The 18,624-nt window shown below is 41.8% G+C and overlaps 1 protein-coding gene across 1 annotated transcript; it reads right to left on the bottom strand.

The window, feature by feature from the left end:
* Positions 1-1,190: 1,190 nt before the first annotated feature.
* On the bottom strand, positions 1,191-17,030 carry LOC139376204 (N-acetyltaurine hydrolase). Its single transcript, XM_071118499.1, has 6 exons — positions 16,920-17,030; positions 13,640-13,872; positions 7,459-7,690; positions 7,006-7,271; positions 5,589-5,729; positions 1,191-2,539 (listed from the first exon to the last, which is right to left on the bottom strand). The coding sequence occupies exons 2-6, from the start codon at positions 13,837-13,839 to the stop codon at positions 2,329-2,331; spliced, it is 1,050 nt and encodes a 349-aa protein (XP_070974600.1). The 5' UTR covers positions 13,840-13,872; positions 16,920-17,030; the 3' UTR covers positions 1,191-2,328.
* Between the last annotated feature and the right edge of the window lie 1,594 nt (positions 17,031-18,624).

Here is an 18,624-nt window from a genome sequence, read left to right as displayed (position 1 = left end):
ATTGCAACTAATGTCTGTTTAGTGTTGTGTTGTGGATTTGCTGGCATGCATCCCCAAAAAATGTGGGGAGTTTGCCCCACCAAGATTTACATGCTAAAATCGCCACTGCTAATGTGTATGGGGAAACATGCCCTACAACCAACTCCCACCTAATGCTCTCCCTCTGTGGCTTTATTGATTTTCTCCAGTGATTAATTGGACACAGGGGGAGCTGAGGTGTGACCAGGTACCAAGAAAACTTACTGCCCATGTCCTCTGTGGCCATCCAGAAACGCCATTCTACAAACAGCATGCCTCTGTTAGTGGATGTTCAAATATGAAATTGCAAAAAATCTCTCTCTCCTTTTGATGGAAGAGATCACATAATATATGAATTGGATTACTTTACCCTCAACATGCATCTAATATCAGAGCTATCACCATCTCTCCCTGCTCCCCTCTTCTCTCCAAACACTCACAGCGATTCCCTGTGACCATTTTGAAGATATTGTAGCACGGTTCATCGCGCTCTAGCGACTCCATGTGGCGGGCAGGGTGCCTGCAGGCCGACTCGGTTGTCAGTTGAACAGTGTTTCCTCCGACACATTGGTGCAGCTGGCTTCTGGGTTAAGCTGGCGGGTGTTAAGAAGCACAGTTTGGCGGGTCAGAAGTGAACCTTTGAATTAACATTCAAATGGACATTTAGTTTTGTGCATAAAATCTCCAAATTATGCAATATCCAATACAGAAACTTGAACACGTGGAAACAAGGAAGGTGATGAGTGAACGTTTCATCTGTATAAACCAATATTAATGCAGGTTAAACAGGAATGGTGTTAATGCTTCATTGCTGTTCATGGCTTTTGACATTGGGTCAACTAATCAATTCATTTCAATTGGTCTTGTAACACATCTCAGTTCATGTTAGTCTATAGAATAGGAAATAATACTCAGAGGTGATTAAAACGATACTGTATGAAGTAATGTTTGGTGTGTTTCTGTCTGCATCTCACTGCAGTGCTGATCTATTACTAATGCTTTATAAGACTACCGCATTTAGTGTAAAAGAGCTATCATTATATACAGTCCAATTCAACCTTTTCCCAGAAAATGAATTAAGTGCTACTCCACTAAGATTAATTAGGTCTACAGCCAGTATTTGAAATGGAAACGATACATTATATGGACGAAAAACATGCCACTAGAGAAAATAAATCAAAACCAATTTTAATGACTTTGGTACATTATTATCATCATGTATCATGTAAAAAAATCAACAGGTCAGTTCTAATTTTAGCAGAGCATTAAAAATGGTAAGAAAATATTCCTGGGTCACATTTTCCTCTGAATGGCAGACTACCATGATGTTCGATTTGGTGATGTATCAGGGGGGGAAACACTCCTACTCCCTAACTTTTTAAATCCTATCACACACTGTCCTAAAGTGACACAATGGTTATGTATTGTCTGCTGTGATGTCGATGCTCATGTGGTGAAGTCCCTCTGTGATGCCACCTGTTCTCAGAAGGGAAGACCATGTCCTTCAGGATGACCTACCAGCCCCCTCCCATAGGAACCCATTGGGTGACATCACAACCTACCAGCCAACCAGATCCCCTCCTATAGCCACCCAGTCACAGTGTGACATCACAAAAACACATCTAACAAGCATACTAATAAAGAACTTTTGGTACCCCAATATCTTTTAGCAATAAAAAAATTATAAAGAATCTTTGTTAAACGTCATTACTACAAACAAAGCTCCTATGGCTTTCACTAAAACTAGTCAGAACGGAAAGCACCATATTTATGAGTAGAGCACCAAGTGCAGACGATGTGCAGTCCATGTCCTTGAGTTTGTTTGGGGCAGAAACTGTCGCTTTGTCTTGTTAAATGACATTTGGTTTCTGTGTATAATAATGGCACCACATTTAGATTTAGTCTACGACTTATTTTCTAGCTAGATGGTTTAATTTATTTGCTTACAGTATTAATAATTAATTACAAACATGAATTGAAGCTTTGATTCAGTCATGGCAAGTAATTGTGTGACAAATATATTTGATTTAACGTTACTCCTCACTCAGCTATCAGAATGTTGTTAGTGTTCAATCCAAGTTTTTTTTTACCTTGTTTACCTCTCAATAGAACACTTTGATTCAGTAAATCACAGACAAGTAGCAAGAATAAAAACTGTCAACTTCTGACATCAATTGCATTTGGTAATTTGCAGGTAATAAAACATTTCTAAACACTTTTTTTTTTTTAAACTGTGAGTTCAGTAGCTGTTGAAAAGGATAAAGGCCTATGGAGCAGCCTTCATCTTCTGGGTGATCTGATTCTGATCCTTCATTTGAATGTGAGCCAGCGTTTGGGGTTGTCTATGAGGATCTTGTCCACCTGGGTCTGGTTGATCCCTCTCCTCAGCATCTTGGGCACGATGTTCTTCAGTATGTGTGAGTAGCCGTGCCCTCCGTACTTGGTGAGACGGTTCTTGGTGTGGATGTCGTGGGCAATGACAATGTTGTCCTCATATCCCTCCTGGACCAGGAACGCCAAGCTAGAGAGGGTGGGAGACACACACGCACACACACACACGTCTAACGGCTGCTGTTTTACGTGCTCCTAACCAACTGTGCTATTTTATGAGATTTTTTGCATTGTTTGTAACTTATTTTGCATATAACGTTGCTGCTACTGTCTCTTATGACCGAAAATAACTTTTGGACATCAGAACAGCGATTACTCACCTCGAACTGGACAAAGATGTTTTTCTTTAATGAGTCTGACATGAAAGATATACTGCTTTCTCAGGAACGGGCCCAAATCACTGTCATTTGAGTGAAGAAAAGACGGCGAAAAAGGGGGGCGAAGGTCGGGCTGCCGTCTGAGAATTCGTAGGCGAGTGAGTAAACCTCCACTGCCATCCATTCTATTGGCCAATGTGCAATCATTGGAAAACAAAATGGATGAAATACGATCAAGACTATCCTACCAACGGAACATTAAAAACTGTAATATCTTATGTTTAATCGAGTCGCGGCTGAACGGCTACACGGATAATATAGAGCTGGCGGGATTTTCCCTGCATCGGCAGGACAGAAAAGCTGCGTCTGGTAAGACGAGGGGCAGGGGTGTGTGTCATATTTTGTCAATAACATCTGGTGGGTGATGTCTAATATTAAAGATGTTTCGAGGTATAACTCGCCTGAGGTAGTGTACCTCATGATAAACTGTAGACCACACTATCTACCAACAGAGTTCTCATTTATATTATTCATAGTCGTCTATTTACCACCACAAACCGATGCTGGCACAGCAGGATAAGGCAATAAGCAAACAAGAAAATGCTCATCAGGAAGCGGCGCTCCTAGAGGCCGGGGACTTTAATGCAGGCAAACTTAAATCCGTTTTACCTCATTTCCACCAGCATGTGCAACCAGAGGAAAAAAAAACAACAACCTCTGGACCACCTTTACTCCACACAGAGACGCATACAAAGCTCTCCCTGGCCCTCCATCTGGTAAAGTGACCATAATTCTATCCTCCTGATTCCTTCTTACAAGCAAAAACTAAAGCAGGAAGTACCAGTGACTTGATCAATATGGAAGTGGTCAGATGATGCGGATGCTACACTACAGGACTGTTCTGGTAGCACAGACTGGAAAATGTTCCGGGATTAATCCAATGGCATTGAGGAGTATACCATCAATAAGTGCATCGACGACAACGTCCCCACAGTGACCGTACGTACATATCCCAACCAGAAGCCATGGATTACAGGCAACATCTGCATCGAGCTAAAGGCTAGAGCTGCCACTTGCAAGGAGTGGGACACTAATCCAGACGCTTACAAGAAATCCAGCTATGCCCTAAAACAGGCAAAACGTCAATGCAGGATTAAAATGTAATCCTACTATACCGGCTCTGACACTCGTAGGATGTGACAGGACTTGTAAACTATTACAGACTACAAAAGGGAAACCCAGCCGCGAGCTGCCCAGTAGCACTCACGTCGGTAGCCATGAAGTGCTTTGAAATGGATCACATCAATAGCATCATCCCAGATACCCTAGACCCACTCCAATTCGCATACCGCACCAACAAATCCACAGATGACGCAACCTCAATCGCACTCCACACTGTTCTTTGCCATCTGGACAAAAGGAACACCTATTTGAGAATGCTGTTAATTGACTACAGCTCAGCGTTCAACACCATAGTGCCCACAAAGCTCATCACTAAGCTAAGGACCCTGGGACTAAACACCTCCCTCTGCAACTGGATCCTGGACTTCCTGACTGGCCACCCCCAGGTGGTAAGAGTAGGCAACACCACATCTGCCACGCTCATCCTCAACACTGGGGCACCTCAGGGGTGAGTGCTTAGTCTCATCCTGTACTCCCTGTTCACCCACGACCGCGTGGCCAAACACAACTCCAACGCCATCATTAAGTTTGCAGACGACACAACAGTGGTAGGCCTGATTACCGACAATGATGAAACAGCCTATAGGGAGGAGGTCAGAGACCTGGCCGTGTGGTGCCAGGACAACAACCTCTCCCTCAATGTGTGCACGACAAAGGAGATGATTGTGGACTACAGGAAAAGGCGGTCTGAACAGGCCCCCATTAACATCAAAAGGGCTGTAGTGTAGCGGGTTGAGAGTTTCAAGTTCCTTGGTGTTCACATCACCATAGAACTATCATGAAGAGGGCACGACACCTTTTCCCCCTCAGGAGACTGAAAAGATTTGGCAATGGTCCCCAGATCCTCAAAAATGTCTACAGCTGCACCATCGAGAGCATCCTGACCGGTTGCATCACCGCCTGGTATGGCAACTGCTCAGCATCTGACCGTAAGGCACTACAGAGGGTAGTGCGAACGGCCCAGTACATCACTGGGGCCAAGCTTCCTGCCATACAGGACCTATTTACTAGGCGGTGTCAGAGGAAAGTAAAATAAATTGTCAAAGACTTCAGTCACCTAAATCATAGACTGTTCTCTCTGCTACCACACGGCAAGCAGTACCGGAGCGCCAAGTCTAGGTCCAGCTTCTACCCCCATGCCATAAGACTGATGAACAATTAATCAAATGGCATCCCTGACTATTTAGATTTTGCGCGCCCCCCCCCCCCCCCCCCAGTTTGTTTTTACACTGCTGCTACTCGCTGTTTACTATCTATGCATAGTCACTTGACCCCTACCTATATGTACAAATTACCTCGACTAACCTGTTCCCCCGGAAAATTGACTCGGTACTGGTACCCTGTTTATATGGCCGGGTTATTGTTATTTTATTGTGTTACTTTTTATAATTATTTAAACTTTAGTTTATTTGGTAAATATTGTCTTAACTCTTTCTTGAACTGCATTGTTGGTTAAGGGCTTGTAAGTAAGCATTTCACGGTAAGGTCTACACCTGTTGTATTCGGTGCATGCGACAAATAATGTTTGATTTGATGCACGCACACACATCAAAAGAGATCCATGGGCGTTATTTAACTTTTTAGGTTTAGTAAAGTATCGTGAAATAGATACAGACAACCAAATTGACCTAGTTTAGCTGCAGTTGTCTAGTAGGTAGTTCGGTAGCAAAGAGCACTCACGCCTTGACTCTTTGGCTGTCACTGGGCATGTCCACCTCCAGGTTATAGACATAGTTCAGCATCTCTGTTCCAAACAGGTCGTATTCCAGGTAACTCCCCATCTTTGCAAACTCCAGCAGCTCTCCATTGTCAAATATGGTCCTGTGTTAGGAAAACAAACCATTAATAATTTAGTCACTCTTCACTGAAGCGATCTTTGAGGCATCAGCAGATTAAAATTCTCCACAATACGCCTTAACACATTCCTGAACAATTACAGTGTATTCCGAAAGTATTCAGACCCCTTCACCTTTTCCACATTTTGTTACAGCCTCACTCTAAAATAGATTTTTTAAATTTATTTTTTTAAATCTAATCTACACACAATACCCCAAAATGACAAAGGAAAACAAGTTTAGAAATGTTCACAAATGTATAAAAAAATAGAAACAGAAATACCTTAGAACTATTCAGACACTTAGCTATGAGACTTGACATTTAACTCGGGTGCATCTTGTTTCCATTGATCATCCTTGAGATGTTTCTACAACTTCATTAGTGTCCACCTGTGGTAAATTAAATTGATTGGACATGATTTGGAAAGACACACACATATATATAAGATCCCACAGTTGACAGTGCATGTCAGAGCAAAAACCAAGCCGTGAGATCCAAGGAATTGTCCATAGAGCTCCGAGACAGGATTGTGTCGAGGCACAGGTTTGGGGAAGGGTACCAAAAACATTTCTGTAGCATTGAAGCTCCCCAGGAATACAGTGCCTCCATCATTCTTTAATGGAATAAGTTTGGAACCACCAAGACTCTCCATAGAGGTAGCCTCCCAGCCAAACTGAGCAATCGGGGGAGAAGGGCCTTGGTCAGGGAGGTGACCAAGAACCCGATGGTCACTATGACAGAGCTCCTGAGTTCGTCTGTGGAGATGGGAGAACCTTCCAAAAGGACACTCCACCAATCAGGCCTTTATGGTAGAGTGGCCAGACGGAAGTCACACCCTAAGCACACAGCCAAGACAACGCAGGAGTGGCTTTGGGACAAGAGCTTGAGAGGATCTGCAGAGAAGAATGGGAGAAACTCTCCAAATACAGGTGTGCCAAGTTGTAGCGTACTAACCAAGAAGTTTTGAGGCTGTAATCGCTGCCAAAGGTGCTTCAACAAAGAACTGAGTAAAGAATCTCAATACTTATGAAAATGTGGTACTTTTGTGTTGTTGCTTATAATGTAACAAAATGTGGAAAAAGTAAATAGGTCTGAATACTTTCCGAATGCACTGTAGAAGCTTGCTTTATAAGTATAATTGTTCATACTGTATTATAAACCCATGTAGGCCTCTGACCCTTTCCTGACTGTGTGACTGACCAGGGAAAAAAAGTCCTGCCACACCTCCATTCCACTCTGGGCCCTGAATGAAAGCTCTCACCTATCCAGGTGTGACATAACGGTCTTGCTGATGTCACCTCCAGCTTCTTGCAGGAGACGCACTATCTCAGCCGGTGCACCAGGGTTCCGTCCTGGGTGGATGATGACTGGGCAGCCCAGCTCGGTCTGAGCGTGTGCAGTGGCCTGCAGCACTTTCTTCTCACTGTCCGTGATTGGCCAGCTGCAGCCGATCTCTCCAATCACACCGCAGCGGATCTCGGTCCCATCCGCCCCGTGGAGAACCTCACTGATGATGATGTCTGTGAGCTGGAGAGAGAAGTCGAGTGTTAGTCAGGGTAAGTAGTGGCAGACAATGGACACAAACTGGCCATAGCTCCCTCAGGTGGGAGACAGCTGACCAAAGCCACTAGGATACATTTGACCGAGAGGGTCGCTTCTACAAATGGGCCAGTATACCTTCACACAGACACAAACTACCATAAACCTCCCCCACCTTCTCCACGGTCATCTTCCTGGTGGCCTCAGAGTGGGTGGCGTCCACATAGTACCCCGCCCCTCCTATGATGTGGACGCCCGTATCCTTGGCCAGCTGTTTGAGGCAGGGCAGATCCCGGGCGATACCCTGGGTAGTGTTTTCTACGATGGTACCCCCTCCTGCCTTTCGGTACTCATGCAGCTCTTCCCGCACAGCATTGGTCTCCTGCAGCAGCAGCAGGTTTTCATGGCTGAAGAAGATTGTTACAGGGACACAGAGATTTGTCTATTGGCTTCAGCCTGAACACGTTCTAGACTGCCTGCTGTACAGGTTCTAGATTACCTGCTGTAAAAGGTGCTAGACTATCTGCTGTATGGTTCTAGAAATCTGCCTGCTGTACGGGCTATATAGACTACTTGCTGTTAGGGTGCTAGACCACACTGAGCGTACAAAACATTAAGAAACACCTGCTCCTTCCATGACAGACTGACCAGGTGAATCCAGGTAAAAGCTCTGATCCCTTATTGATGTCACTTGTTCAATCCACTTCAATCAGTGTAGATGAAGGGGAGGAGAAAGGTTCAAGAAGGATTTTTAAACCCTGAGACATGGATTGTGTATGTGTGCCATTCAGAGGGTGAATGGACAAGAGAAAAGACTTAAGTACCCTTGAACAGGTATGATAGTAAGTGCCAAGCGCACCGGTTTGTGTCAAGAACTGCAATGCTGCCCGGTTTTTCACGCTCAACAGTTTCCTGTGTATATCAAATACAATTTTATTGGTCACATACATATGGTTAGCAGATGTTATTGCTAGTGTAGCAAAATGCTTGTGCTTCTAGTTCCGACAGTGCCGCAATATCTAACAAGTAATCTAACAATTCCACAACCAATACCTAATACACACAAATCTACGTAAAGGAATGGAAGAAGAATATATAAATGTAAATGCACTACTGTTCAAAAGTTTGGGGTCACTTAGAAATGTCCTTGTTTTTGAAAGAAAAGCACATTGTGTCCATTAAAATAACATCAAATTGATCAGAAATACAGTGTAGACATTGTTAATGTTGTAAATGACTATTGTAGCTGGAAACCCGCAAAACACCAGTCTCAATGTCAACAATGAAGAGGCTCTAGGATGTTGGCCTTCTAGGCAGAGTTGCAAAGAAAAAGCCATATCTCTGACAGGCCAATAAAAAGAAAAGATTAAGATGGGCAAAAGAACACAGACACTGGACAGAGGAACACTGCCTAGAAGGCCAGCATCCCGGAGTCACCTCTTCACTGTTGACGTTGAGACAGGTGTTTTTCTGGTAATATTTAATGAAGCTGCCAGTTGAGGACTTGTGAGGCGTCTGCTTCTCAAACTAGAAACGCTAATGTACTTGTCCTCATGCTCAGTTGTGCACGGGGCCTCCCACTCCTCTCTCTATTCTGATTAGAGCCAGTTTGTGCTGTTCTGTGAAGGAAGTAGTACACAGCGTTGTTCAAGATCTTCAGTTTCTTGGCAATTTCTCGCACGGAATAGCCTTCATTTATCAGAACAAAAATAGACTGACAAGTTTCAGAAGAAAGTTATTTGTTTCTGCTATTTTGAGCCTGTAATGGAAACCACAAAGGCTGATGCTCCAGATACTAGTCTAAAGAAGGCCAGTTTTATTGCTTATTTTAATCACGACAACAGTTTTCAGCTGTGTTAACATAATTGCAAAAGGGATTTCTAATGATCATTTAGCCTTTTAAAATTATAAACTTGGATTAGCTAGGAGTGATGGTTGCTGATAATGGGCCTCTGTACGCCTATGTAAATATTCCATTAAAAGTCAGCCATTTCCAGCTACAATAGTCATTTACAACATTAACAATGTCTACACTGTATTTCTGATCAAGTTGATGTTCTTTTAAATGGACAAAATTACATTTTCTTTCAAAAACAAGGACATTTCTAAGTGACCCCAAACTTTTGAACGGTAGTGTATTTCCTCCTTATATTGTACAATCTGTGTGTCACTTCTTTGGCCTGGGCTATTGTTGCTTTTTTTAAATTCAAGACCAGATTGATCAAAGTTTGTCAGTCAGAGTACCCACTCATTTTGGTCATTTGTGTGGTATTATAAAAGCTATAAAAAAAAATAAAAAATAAGTACCTATGATTTCTTAATCCAGCCCTGCTCAAAGGTATGCTTTCAGTTTTCAGAATTAGAAGTGTGTGTGCTGGGGATGAAAATGAAGAGAGAAAAAAATATATCTGCCCCATGTGGGATTAGGGCGGCAGGTAGTGGTTAGAGCGTTGGGCCCATAACCAAAAGGATGCTAGATCGAATCCCCGAGCTGACAAGGTAAAAACCTGTCGTTCTGCCCCTGAACAAGGCAGTTAACCCACTGTTCCTAGGCTGTCATTGTAAATAAGAATTTGTTCTTAAAACTGACTTGCCTAGTTAACTTTTATTTAAAAAAAAAAAAAAAATTACTCACAACCATTGAACTATGAGCCAAGTTGTCATGACCACCATTGTCATCTATTTCTTGTTAAGATTATGTAGCTGAAAATATAAAACGTATAATCCTCAGCCTACATTTTTTCTATTTCGGTAAAGCACATAATGTGTATGAAACGTTGAATTTGGTCATATAAGGAAATGTGCCTTACTGCCTTTCGAATTTTGTGAAACTTCAATTGTCTATTCAAGAAAGCATCATGCAAAATATATTGGCACACTATACTTACCAAGACCATTGCCAAATAAGGCATGCTGTCGCCTACTTTTATAGTAAGGCTTGAGGTGGTACCACCCAGCACATCTAGAAGGGAGTGGATTTCATACCGAACCCCTCCCTTGAGATGACGTAGAGGCACCTTGCACCTTCTCAAGGTGCCTACACATCATGATGTCAATGGTAGAGTTGAACCGCTAGGGGCAAAAAGAGCTAGATTTATTACTGAAAGACCCAAATCTATCACTTTTGTAACGAACAGTCAAAATGAAGACCAGAATTGACTTGTTTCACTATAACTAAGACATCTGGTTTTCGATTATTATTGTTTTTCTTCATAAAAGTTACTCTTTAAAAAAGTGTGATTTTGAGATCGAAAACCTGAAAAACTGATGAACGGAAACCTGGAAAAACTCAACGGAGAAAACAGAATTTGGGGAAAAACAGAATCGGGCAAAAATAAAACAGATTTTATAGAGCCCTATGACTGAAGTAATTTTCTTTCTAAATGAGAAGATGAGATGTTTCTGAACACTTTAAATTAATCCTGATAATGCCATGGTTAAGAAAAATCATGAATAAATCTAAATCAAATCAAACTTTATTTGCCACATGCGCTGAATACAACAAGAGTATGCTTACTTACAAACCATTGACCAACAGTGCAGTTCAAGAAGAAGACAATATTTACCAAGTAGGCTATATACAGAAGAGGACTAAGTACACACCCCTGAGGGGCCCCAGTGTTAAGGATCAACGTGGCAGACCTATTGTTGCCTACTCTTACCACCTGGGGGCGGAACGTCAGGAAGTCCAGGATCTAGTTGCAGAAAGAGGTGTTTAGTCCCAGAGTCCTTAGCTTAGTGATGAGCTTCATGGGCACTATGGTGTTGAACGCTGAGCTGTAGTCAATTAACAGCATTCTCAAATAGGTGTTCCTTTTGTCCAGGTGAGAAAGGGAAGTGTGGAACGCGATTGAGATTGCGTCATCTGTGGATCTGTTCGGGCGGTATGCAAATTGGAGTGGGTCTAGGGTGTCCGGGAGGATGCTGTTGATGTGAGCCATGACCAGCCTATCAAAGCACTTCATGACTACCGACGTGATTGCCACGGGGCGGTATTTATTCATTTAGGCAGGTTACCTTCGCTTGGGCACAGGGACTATGGTGGTCTGCTTGAAACAGGTAGATATTACAGAGGTTGAAAATGTCAGTGAAAACATGACAGTTGGTCCGTGCATGCTTGAGTACACATCCTGGTTATACGTCTGGCCCAGCGGCTTTGTGAATGTTGACCTGTTTAAAGGTTTTGTTCACATCGGCTACCAAGAGCGTTATCACACATTTATGCAGAACAGCTGGTGCTCTCATGCATGCTTCAGTGTTGCTTGCCTCGAAGCGAGCATAAAATGGCATTTAGCTCATCTGGTAGGCTCGCATCACTGGGCAGCTCGTGTCTGGGTTTCCCTTTGCAGTCCATAATAGTTTTCAAGCCCTGCCACATCCGACGAGCGTCAGAGCCGGTGTAGTAGGATTCAATCTTAATCCTGTATTGACGCTTTGCTTGTTTGATGGTTCGTCGGAGGGCATAGCGGGATTTCTTAAATGCGTTTAGTATCCAGCTCCTTGAAAGCGGCAGCTCTAGCATTTAGCTCGATGCGGATGTTGCCTGTAATCCATGGCTTCTGGTTGGGACATGTATGTACAATCACTGTGGGGACTATGTCATAGATGCACTTATTGATGAAGCCAACAACTGAGGTGGTGTATTCCTCAATGACATTGGATGAATCCCGGAACATATTCCAGTCTGTGCTAGCAAAACAGTCCTGTAGCGTAACATCCGCGTAATCATATAAGTTTTTCCTTGTAAGCTGGAATCAGGAGGATAAAATTATGGTCAGATTTGCCAAATGGCGGGCAGGGGAGAGCTGTGTATGCATCTCTGTGTGTGGAGTAAAGTTGGTGTAGGATTTATTTTCCCTGGTTGCACATGATATGCTGGTAAAAATTTGGTAAAACTGATTTAAGTTTGCCTGCATTAAAGTCCGCGGCCACTAGGAGCGCCACTTCTGGGTGAGCATTTTCTTCTTTGCTTATGGCCTTATAGAGTTGGTTGAGAGCGGTCTTAGCGCCAGCTTCATTTTGTGATGGTAAATAAACGGCTACGAATAATACAGATGAGAACTCTTAGATAGATAATGTGGTCTGCAGCTTATCATAAGGTACTCTACCTCAGGTGAGCAATACCTCGAGACTTCTTTAATATTAGACATTGCACACCAGCTGTTATTGACAAAAAGACACACACCCCCACCCCTCGTCTTACCTGAGGTAGCGTCTCTGTTCTGCCAGTGCATGGAAAATCCCGCTAGCTCTATTTTGTCCGTATCTTCGTTCAGCCACGTCTTGGTGAAACATAAGATGTTACAGTTTTTTATGTCCCGTTGGTAGGATAATCTTAATAGTAGGTCATCAATTTCATTTTCTAATGATTGCACGTTAGCAAGAAGAATGGAAGGCATTTGGAGTTTACTCGCCGCCTTTGGATTCTCAGAAGGATCTGCGTCCCCTCTTCACGCAAAAGGCGTGGATCTGTACCAGTGAAAGCAGGATATCCTTCTCGTCGGACTTGTTAAAGGAAATATTTTCTTCCAGTCCGCGGTGAGTAATCTCTTTTCTGATGTCCAGAAGTTATTTTTGGTTGTAAGAGACAGTAGCAGCAACATTATGTACACAAATAAGTAAAAAAACAAGTTACACAAAACACAAAAAAATAAAATAGCACAATTGGTTGGGAGAATGTAAAACGTCAGCCGTGTTCTTCGGCACCATCTTTTACAAATCATGAATAATGAGTGAGATGTCGTTCAGAGGCTACAACAAAACATGCTAACCTTTCACCATTATCAATAACAGGCAAGGTTAGCATTTTGAGGGGTGGTATAATCTTTATGCCTCTGTAACCTTCTCACTCATCATTATTTACTCATCATTCATGACTATCCATAATCATGATAGCATCCACATGAATGTAGAAGTGTTCAGAAACATCTCTCCTTACTTACAATAGAAGTGATTCCCAAATGGCAGAAGTCATTATTCATCATTCAGTTCCTTTTGGGCAAAACATAATCCAAAACACAACCATAACAAACCTCAAATGCATCCAACAAGTTTGTAGATGTAGTCATTGTGTGCAAGGAATATGGGACCAAATACTAAACTTTTGACTGCATTTTTAAACTAAGTAAATTTGTCCAAATAATGATGACTTCTTCAAATGGGGAGACTAGAAATTAAAGGACTTCATGCATCTAAACAGTAAAACAGATATGTATGAAAATACCCTCAAATAAAAGCTGACATGATGTACTTTCGCCTAATATAAAACATTCTATCTCAAATCTAAAATGCTGGAGTATAGACCCAAATTGAATAAAAATGTGCACTGTCGAAAATACATATGGAGGGGAGTTTACCTGCTGTAGGGGTTCTGCTTCAGCCAGAATAGATTATTCATCTGGATGGGGGCCTGGGCAACAGTCTCGTCCCCCGGGGCCGGAGAGAAGTAGCAGCACTCAAAGGTCATGGTCAGGTGCTCGTGGGTCATGGTTCTACCCAGCTGGTCGGGTTCTATCGGACCCAACACCGTCTGGACCTTACCGCTCAGTGCTGACATGGTGAAATGGTTGGGTCTCTGGGGGTTTTAATCCTGCAGAATAGAATATTTTATCATTACTACATTACACATAACTTATTAGTTATGAGCTATTGCAGTACTGGAAAAACATTCCTTAGTAAAAAAGATGGTAGTCAGAGTGCAGTATAACTGCATTATGCTGCAAATACTGCAGAATAACAGTAGAATAACTTAATAATACTGTAGAATAACATTTTTTTTTTACTGCAGTAATTTTGCAGAGTAACTGCAGTTATTCTGAAATGACCGTGTCCAAAATACCACAGTCGACTGCAGTTACTACACTTCTACAGCAGTTTCAAAACGGCAATCTTTTTTTTAACGGGAAAACTATTTGGTTGATGGATAGTTCCATGGATTACTGGATTGATTAAGACCAGCAGCAAAACACAGAGATAGAAATAAACTGGACACACTTCTTTCACATGAATAGATATGACAGGGTTGCCATGTTTGTTGTTTTCCGGTAAAATTGGGCTACTTTGAAAACGATGTCGCGGGTGAAAATGTATTGTTCGTGGGTTTCAGTTTTTGGCCTAATTCTAAATTGCACCGCGGCCGCCATGGCATTTATCTCTCTTTAAAAATATATATATTTCACTGTGACCTGCTGTTGCTGACTATCAGGCAGTGAGCAGGCTGTTACTGAGTGAGGAGGGGAAGAGCCGGAGGGGGTGTGTGCGTTAAGGGGATTGGTTGTTAGAGCGGTGCAGTCACTGAGACAGAGCAGTATGCGCGTACATCGTGACAACTTTTTACCAGTTGTTGGTAGGCTATTTAGATTGGCCATTACGAAGACACCTATTTCATATTCACATTAACGCGCTAAAACTGACATAGCGTCGACAAAGCATTGGAAAACTAGAGCTCTTTAGATAAATTCGTTCAGAGGTGGTTTAAAGTAAACTGCATTTAATGTCGACTTTTCCTTTGGGAAAGCGAAGGTTTTTACGCATGCTCAGTTCTAGGGTATGGAGCACTGAGCGAGTGGATATTTGAAATGGTAGTTACGGAACTCCCTCGGGTGAAACTTACATTAAAATGTGTAGAATGATACATTTGCATCTGTTGGCCATCAGATAGGCTATTCGTGTATATGCCATTGTAGGCTACTGTAGCCTACCATTTGATACAATAAACATGTTGAAATGAAGATATCACTGGAGTCGATGCAAATCAATGTGCCACTTGTGTAGCCTACCTGGAGCTGGCAAACATATTTAATAAATAGCCTATAACTTCAGTTTGCTGTTGTAGCCTTGTGTATCTATGCAATTAGTAATGGCCATGTTTAGTTCAATAAATTGGAAGTGATCAATTGTGATCATGGTCACAGCTCTGTCCTTAATGTATCATCCTCCACATTTAATGTCAGTGTCATTGTGTACTTCGGCATGTTGGCCTATCAGGGCCTATAAGGCTACCTGCATCTAGCTCAGCAAACCATGGCAAAGTTGAATTGCAATTATAAACCCAGATTTTAGTCAGTAGCCTACCCTAATTGAAATGACAAGTACATCTTGCAAATAGGATATTTGTTATTGAACCTTTATTTAACTAGGCAAGTCAGTTAAGAACAAATTCTTATTTACAATGACGGCCTACCAAAAGGCAAAAGACCTCCTACGGGGACAGGTGATTAAAAATAAATTCAATCAAAATATAGGACAAAACACACATCATGACAAGAGAGACAACATTACATAAAACAAGACCTAAGACAACATAGCACGGCAGCAACACATGACAACACAGCATTGTAGCAGCACAAAACAGGGTACAAACATTATTGGGCACAGACAACAGCACAAAGGGAAAGAAGGTAGAGACAACACATCACACAAAACAGCCACAACTGTCAGTAAGAGTGTCCATGATTGAGTCTTGGAATGAAGAGATTGAGATAAAACTGTCCAGTTTGAGTGTTTGTTGCAGCTTGTTCTAGTCGCTAGCTGCAGCAAACTGAAAAGACGAGCGACCCAGGGATGTGTATGCTTTGGGGACCTTTAACAGAACGGGTGTTTTATGTGGAGGATGAGGGCTGCAGTAGATATCTCAGACAGGGGGAGCGAGGCCTAAGAGGGTTTTTATAATGGTTTGTTGTCTTAACATCTGGCACATAATAACAGCACCTTTTGACAGAAAATAGCCCAAAATTCATTTTTTGAAGTTCGTCCAAGTGTTTCTTGACCAGAGGTTTCGAGATCCTCTGTCCAACTTAGATCATTCAAACTCTCCTATCATATTTATCTATAGTTATGCACATGCGCAAACAGGATTTATTAATAATTATAAACTGGGTGGTTTGAGCCCTGAATGCTGATTGGTTGAAAGCCGTGGTATATCAGACCGTGTAGCACGGGAATGACAAAAAAAAGTCCTAAGAACAACTCTTAGCTGTGGTAAATTGGCCATATACCACACCTCCTTGGGTTCATATTGCTTAATCATAGCAGTCAAAACAAGTTAAATCAACATCCATTGATGGAAAATTACCTGGCAAGTTTAATAAGGGTGATTTATATTATCTTGCGACAACTCTTAAACTCTCAAATGTTGCTTCTTAGCCTGTCGTTAAATGACGTCGATATGTGTTCTTAATTCGCTCAATAACATTATGGAAAAAGGGTTTATTGGATAAATCTGGCAACCCTCTTCCCGTGAAAAAAATATTGGGCTAGTTTTCACACCTGGCGGGCGGATTTTAGCTAGACCTGGCAAACCTGCACTGAAGAGCCCTTTAGACCTATGGTTGTATACGAGAGGTCAAGTGCCCCCATTTTAACTCACATGACCTGCTAGCTATAGAATAAATATAATTTAATTGTTCCCAGTGTTATTTTCTCACAAAAATAATTCATTCTTGCACCGTTAGTTTTACATTTTGTATCACACTTGTGATCTCGAATCATTTAACATGCAATCAACTGGATGTAGTAACTGAGCCTAGCAAATACAGCGGGCTGAAGCATGCAACTGCGATTTCTGCAAATGCAACAGCTTTTCATTTCATTAGTGAAAAATATACATTCATTGTTCATGAAAAAATGATATACGACCTGGAAATCTTGCTTGATTCAGTAGTCCAAACGATCTTCTTAATTAACTTGCGAACAAGAGGAAGACCCAGGAAGCAACAAGTTGTGCGATTAGGCAATCCTAACTATCGCGAGAATTTGACTGATACAAAGTATGCTACTGTAGCCCGCCGGAATGTATCGAGGCCATTGGTGACAGTATAATGGCTGTGTTCGGAGGGAACTGAGAATGGATCGACAACATTGTAGTAATGCCACAATACTAACTAACATAATTGACAGAGTGAAAAGAAGGAAGCCTGTACAGAATAACAAATATTCAAAAACATGCATCCTATTTGCAACAAGGCAAAATAGTAATACGGCAAAAACTGTGTCAAAGCAATTCACTTTTTGTCCTGAATACAAAGTGTTATGTGTTTTATTGGATTTGCCCTAAACATTACTAAGTCCCACGTTCCATATATTCAAGAATAATGGAGTTTGCATCATGTTATGGGTATGCTTGTAATCGTTAAGGACTGGAGAGTTTTCAGTTTTTCGGGATTAAAAAAAAGGAACAGAATGGAGCTAAGCACAGGAAAACATGGTTCAGTCTGCTTTCCACCAGACACTGGTAGATGAATTCACCTTTAGCAGGACAATAACCTAAAACACTGGAGTTGCTTACCTGAGTGGCCAAGTAACAGTTTTGACTTAAAACTACTTGAAAATCTATGTTAATATCTGAAAATGGTTGTCCAACAATGATCAACAACCAATTTGACAGGGTTTGATGAGTGTCTTAACGAATAATGGGCAAATGTTGCACAATCCAGGTGTGGAAAGCTCTTAAAGACTCACAGCTGTAATAGATGCCAAAGCTGCTTCTACAAAGAATTGACTCAGGGGTGTGAATACTTATGTAAATTGTATATTTCTGTATTTCATTTTAAATACATTTGCAAAAATGTCTAAAAACATGTTTTCAATTTGTCATTATTGGGTATTGTGTGTAAAAAAACAACAACAACAACAACAACGATTTAATCCATTTTAAATTCAGGCTTTGACACAACAAAATGTGGAATAAGTCGAGGGGTATGTACTTTCTGAAGGCACTGTATAACAGGATTGATTGCAATTTGGACATGTTATCACATCCCCTTTGTTCATCTCTATCTTTCTCTGTCATCCTCTATTCTCTCTAAATTCCATATTTTCTATTTCCTTTGCATAGCTCCCATTCCTTGACCAGGTTCACTGACGGTGACAGATGGATCAGGTAACCTCAGGTAACCTCAGTGTATCATTCTCACTCAGTGACCGGCCCAGTGACAGAACTCATACAGCATGTGAGATCATTGCAGAGAGCCTGATATAGGCTACAGTTTGTGAGTTAGGGCCAACGTATGTGCTCTCTTCGAGCAAGTTTGAGCAGAATCTGTTACATTTTATGTTCTCCAGCATTCAGTTATGAGAAATTAGTTCAGAGTGAAGTAAACCATCTCTGCCAATGGTTGAGTGAATGACAGACTACGGCTGTTCTCCATCTGTAAGCAAGAGCATGACCTCTCAACAGTGTCACGTGGGACAGAAAGAGAGAGAGAGGCTATGACAAAAAAATGTAAACAATGTTTTTCCATAGTTATTGTCTTTAACTGGGGCCCAGAGCTTTTCCAGCTCAGATCGTATGATCAGAAAAAACTCAAGCCCCTAAAGATGACTGAGGCTTAAAACTAGAGTT

This window comes from Oncorhynchus clarkii, chromosome 20 (genome assembly GCF_045791955.1).
Source record: "Oncorhynchus clarkii lewisi isolate Uvic-CL-2024 chromosome 20, UVic_Ocla_1.0, whole genome shotgun sequence".
Classification (NCBI taxonomy): domain Eukaryota; kingdom Metazoa; phylum Chordata; class Actinopteri; order Salmoniformes; family Salmonidae; genus Oncorhynchus; species Oncorhynchus clarkii.
The sequence above is the reverse complement of the archived record's forward strand: the minus strand, read 5'-3'. Positions and strand labels throughout refer to the sequence as shown.

Bases quoted from the DNA above. Each gene is read 5' to 3' on its own strand.
- LOC139376204 (XM_071118499.1), bottom strand. From the start codon at position 13,839: ATGTCAGCACTGAGCGGTAAGGTCCAGACGGTGTTGGGTCCGATAGAA. The intron at 7,272-7,458 runs GTGGGGGAGGTT...TTCTCTCTCCAG, and splicing joins GGAAGATGACCGTGGAGAAG to CTCACAGACATCATCATCAG. The intron at 5,730-7,005 runs GTGAGAGCTTTC...TTCCTAACACAG, and splicing joins GTTATGTCACACCTGGATAG to GACCATATTTGACAATGGAG.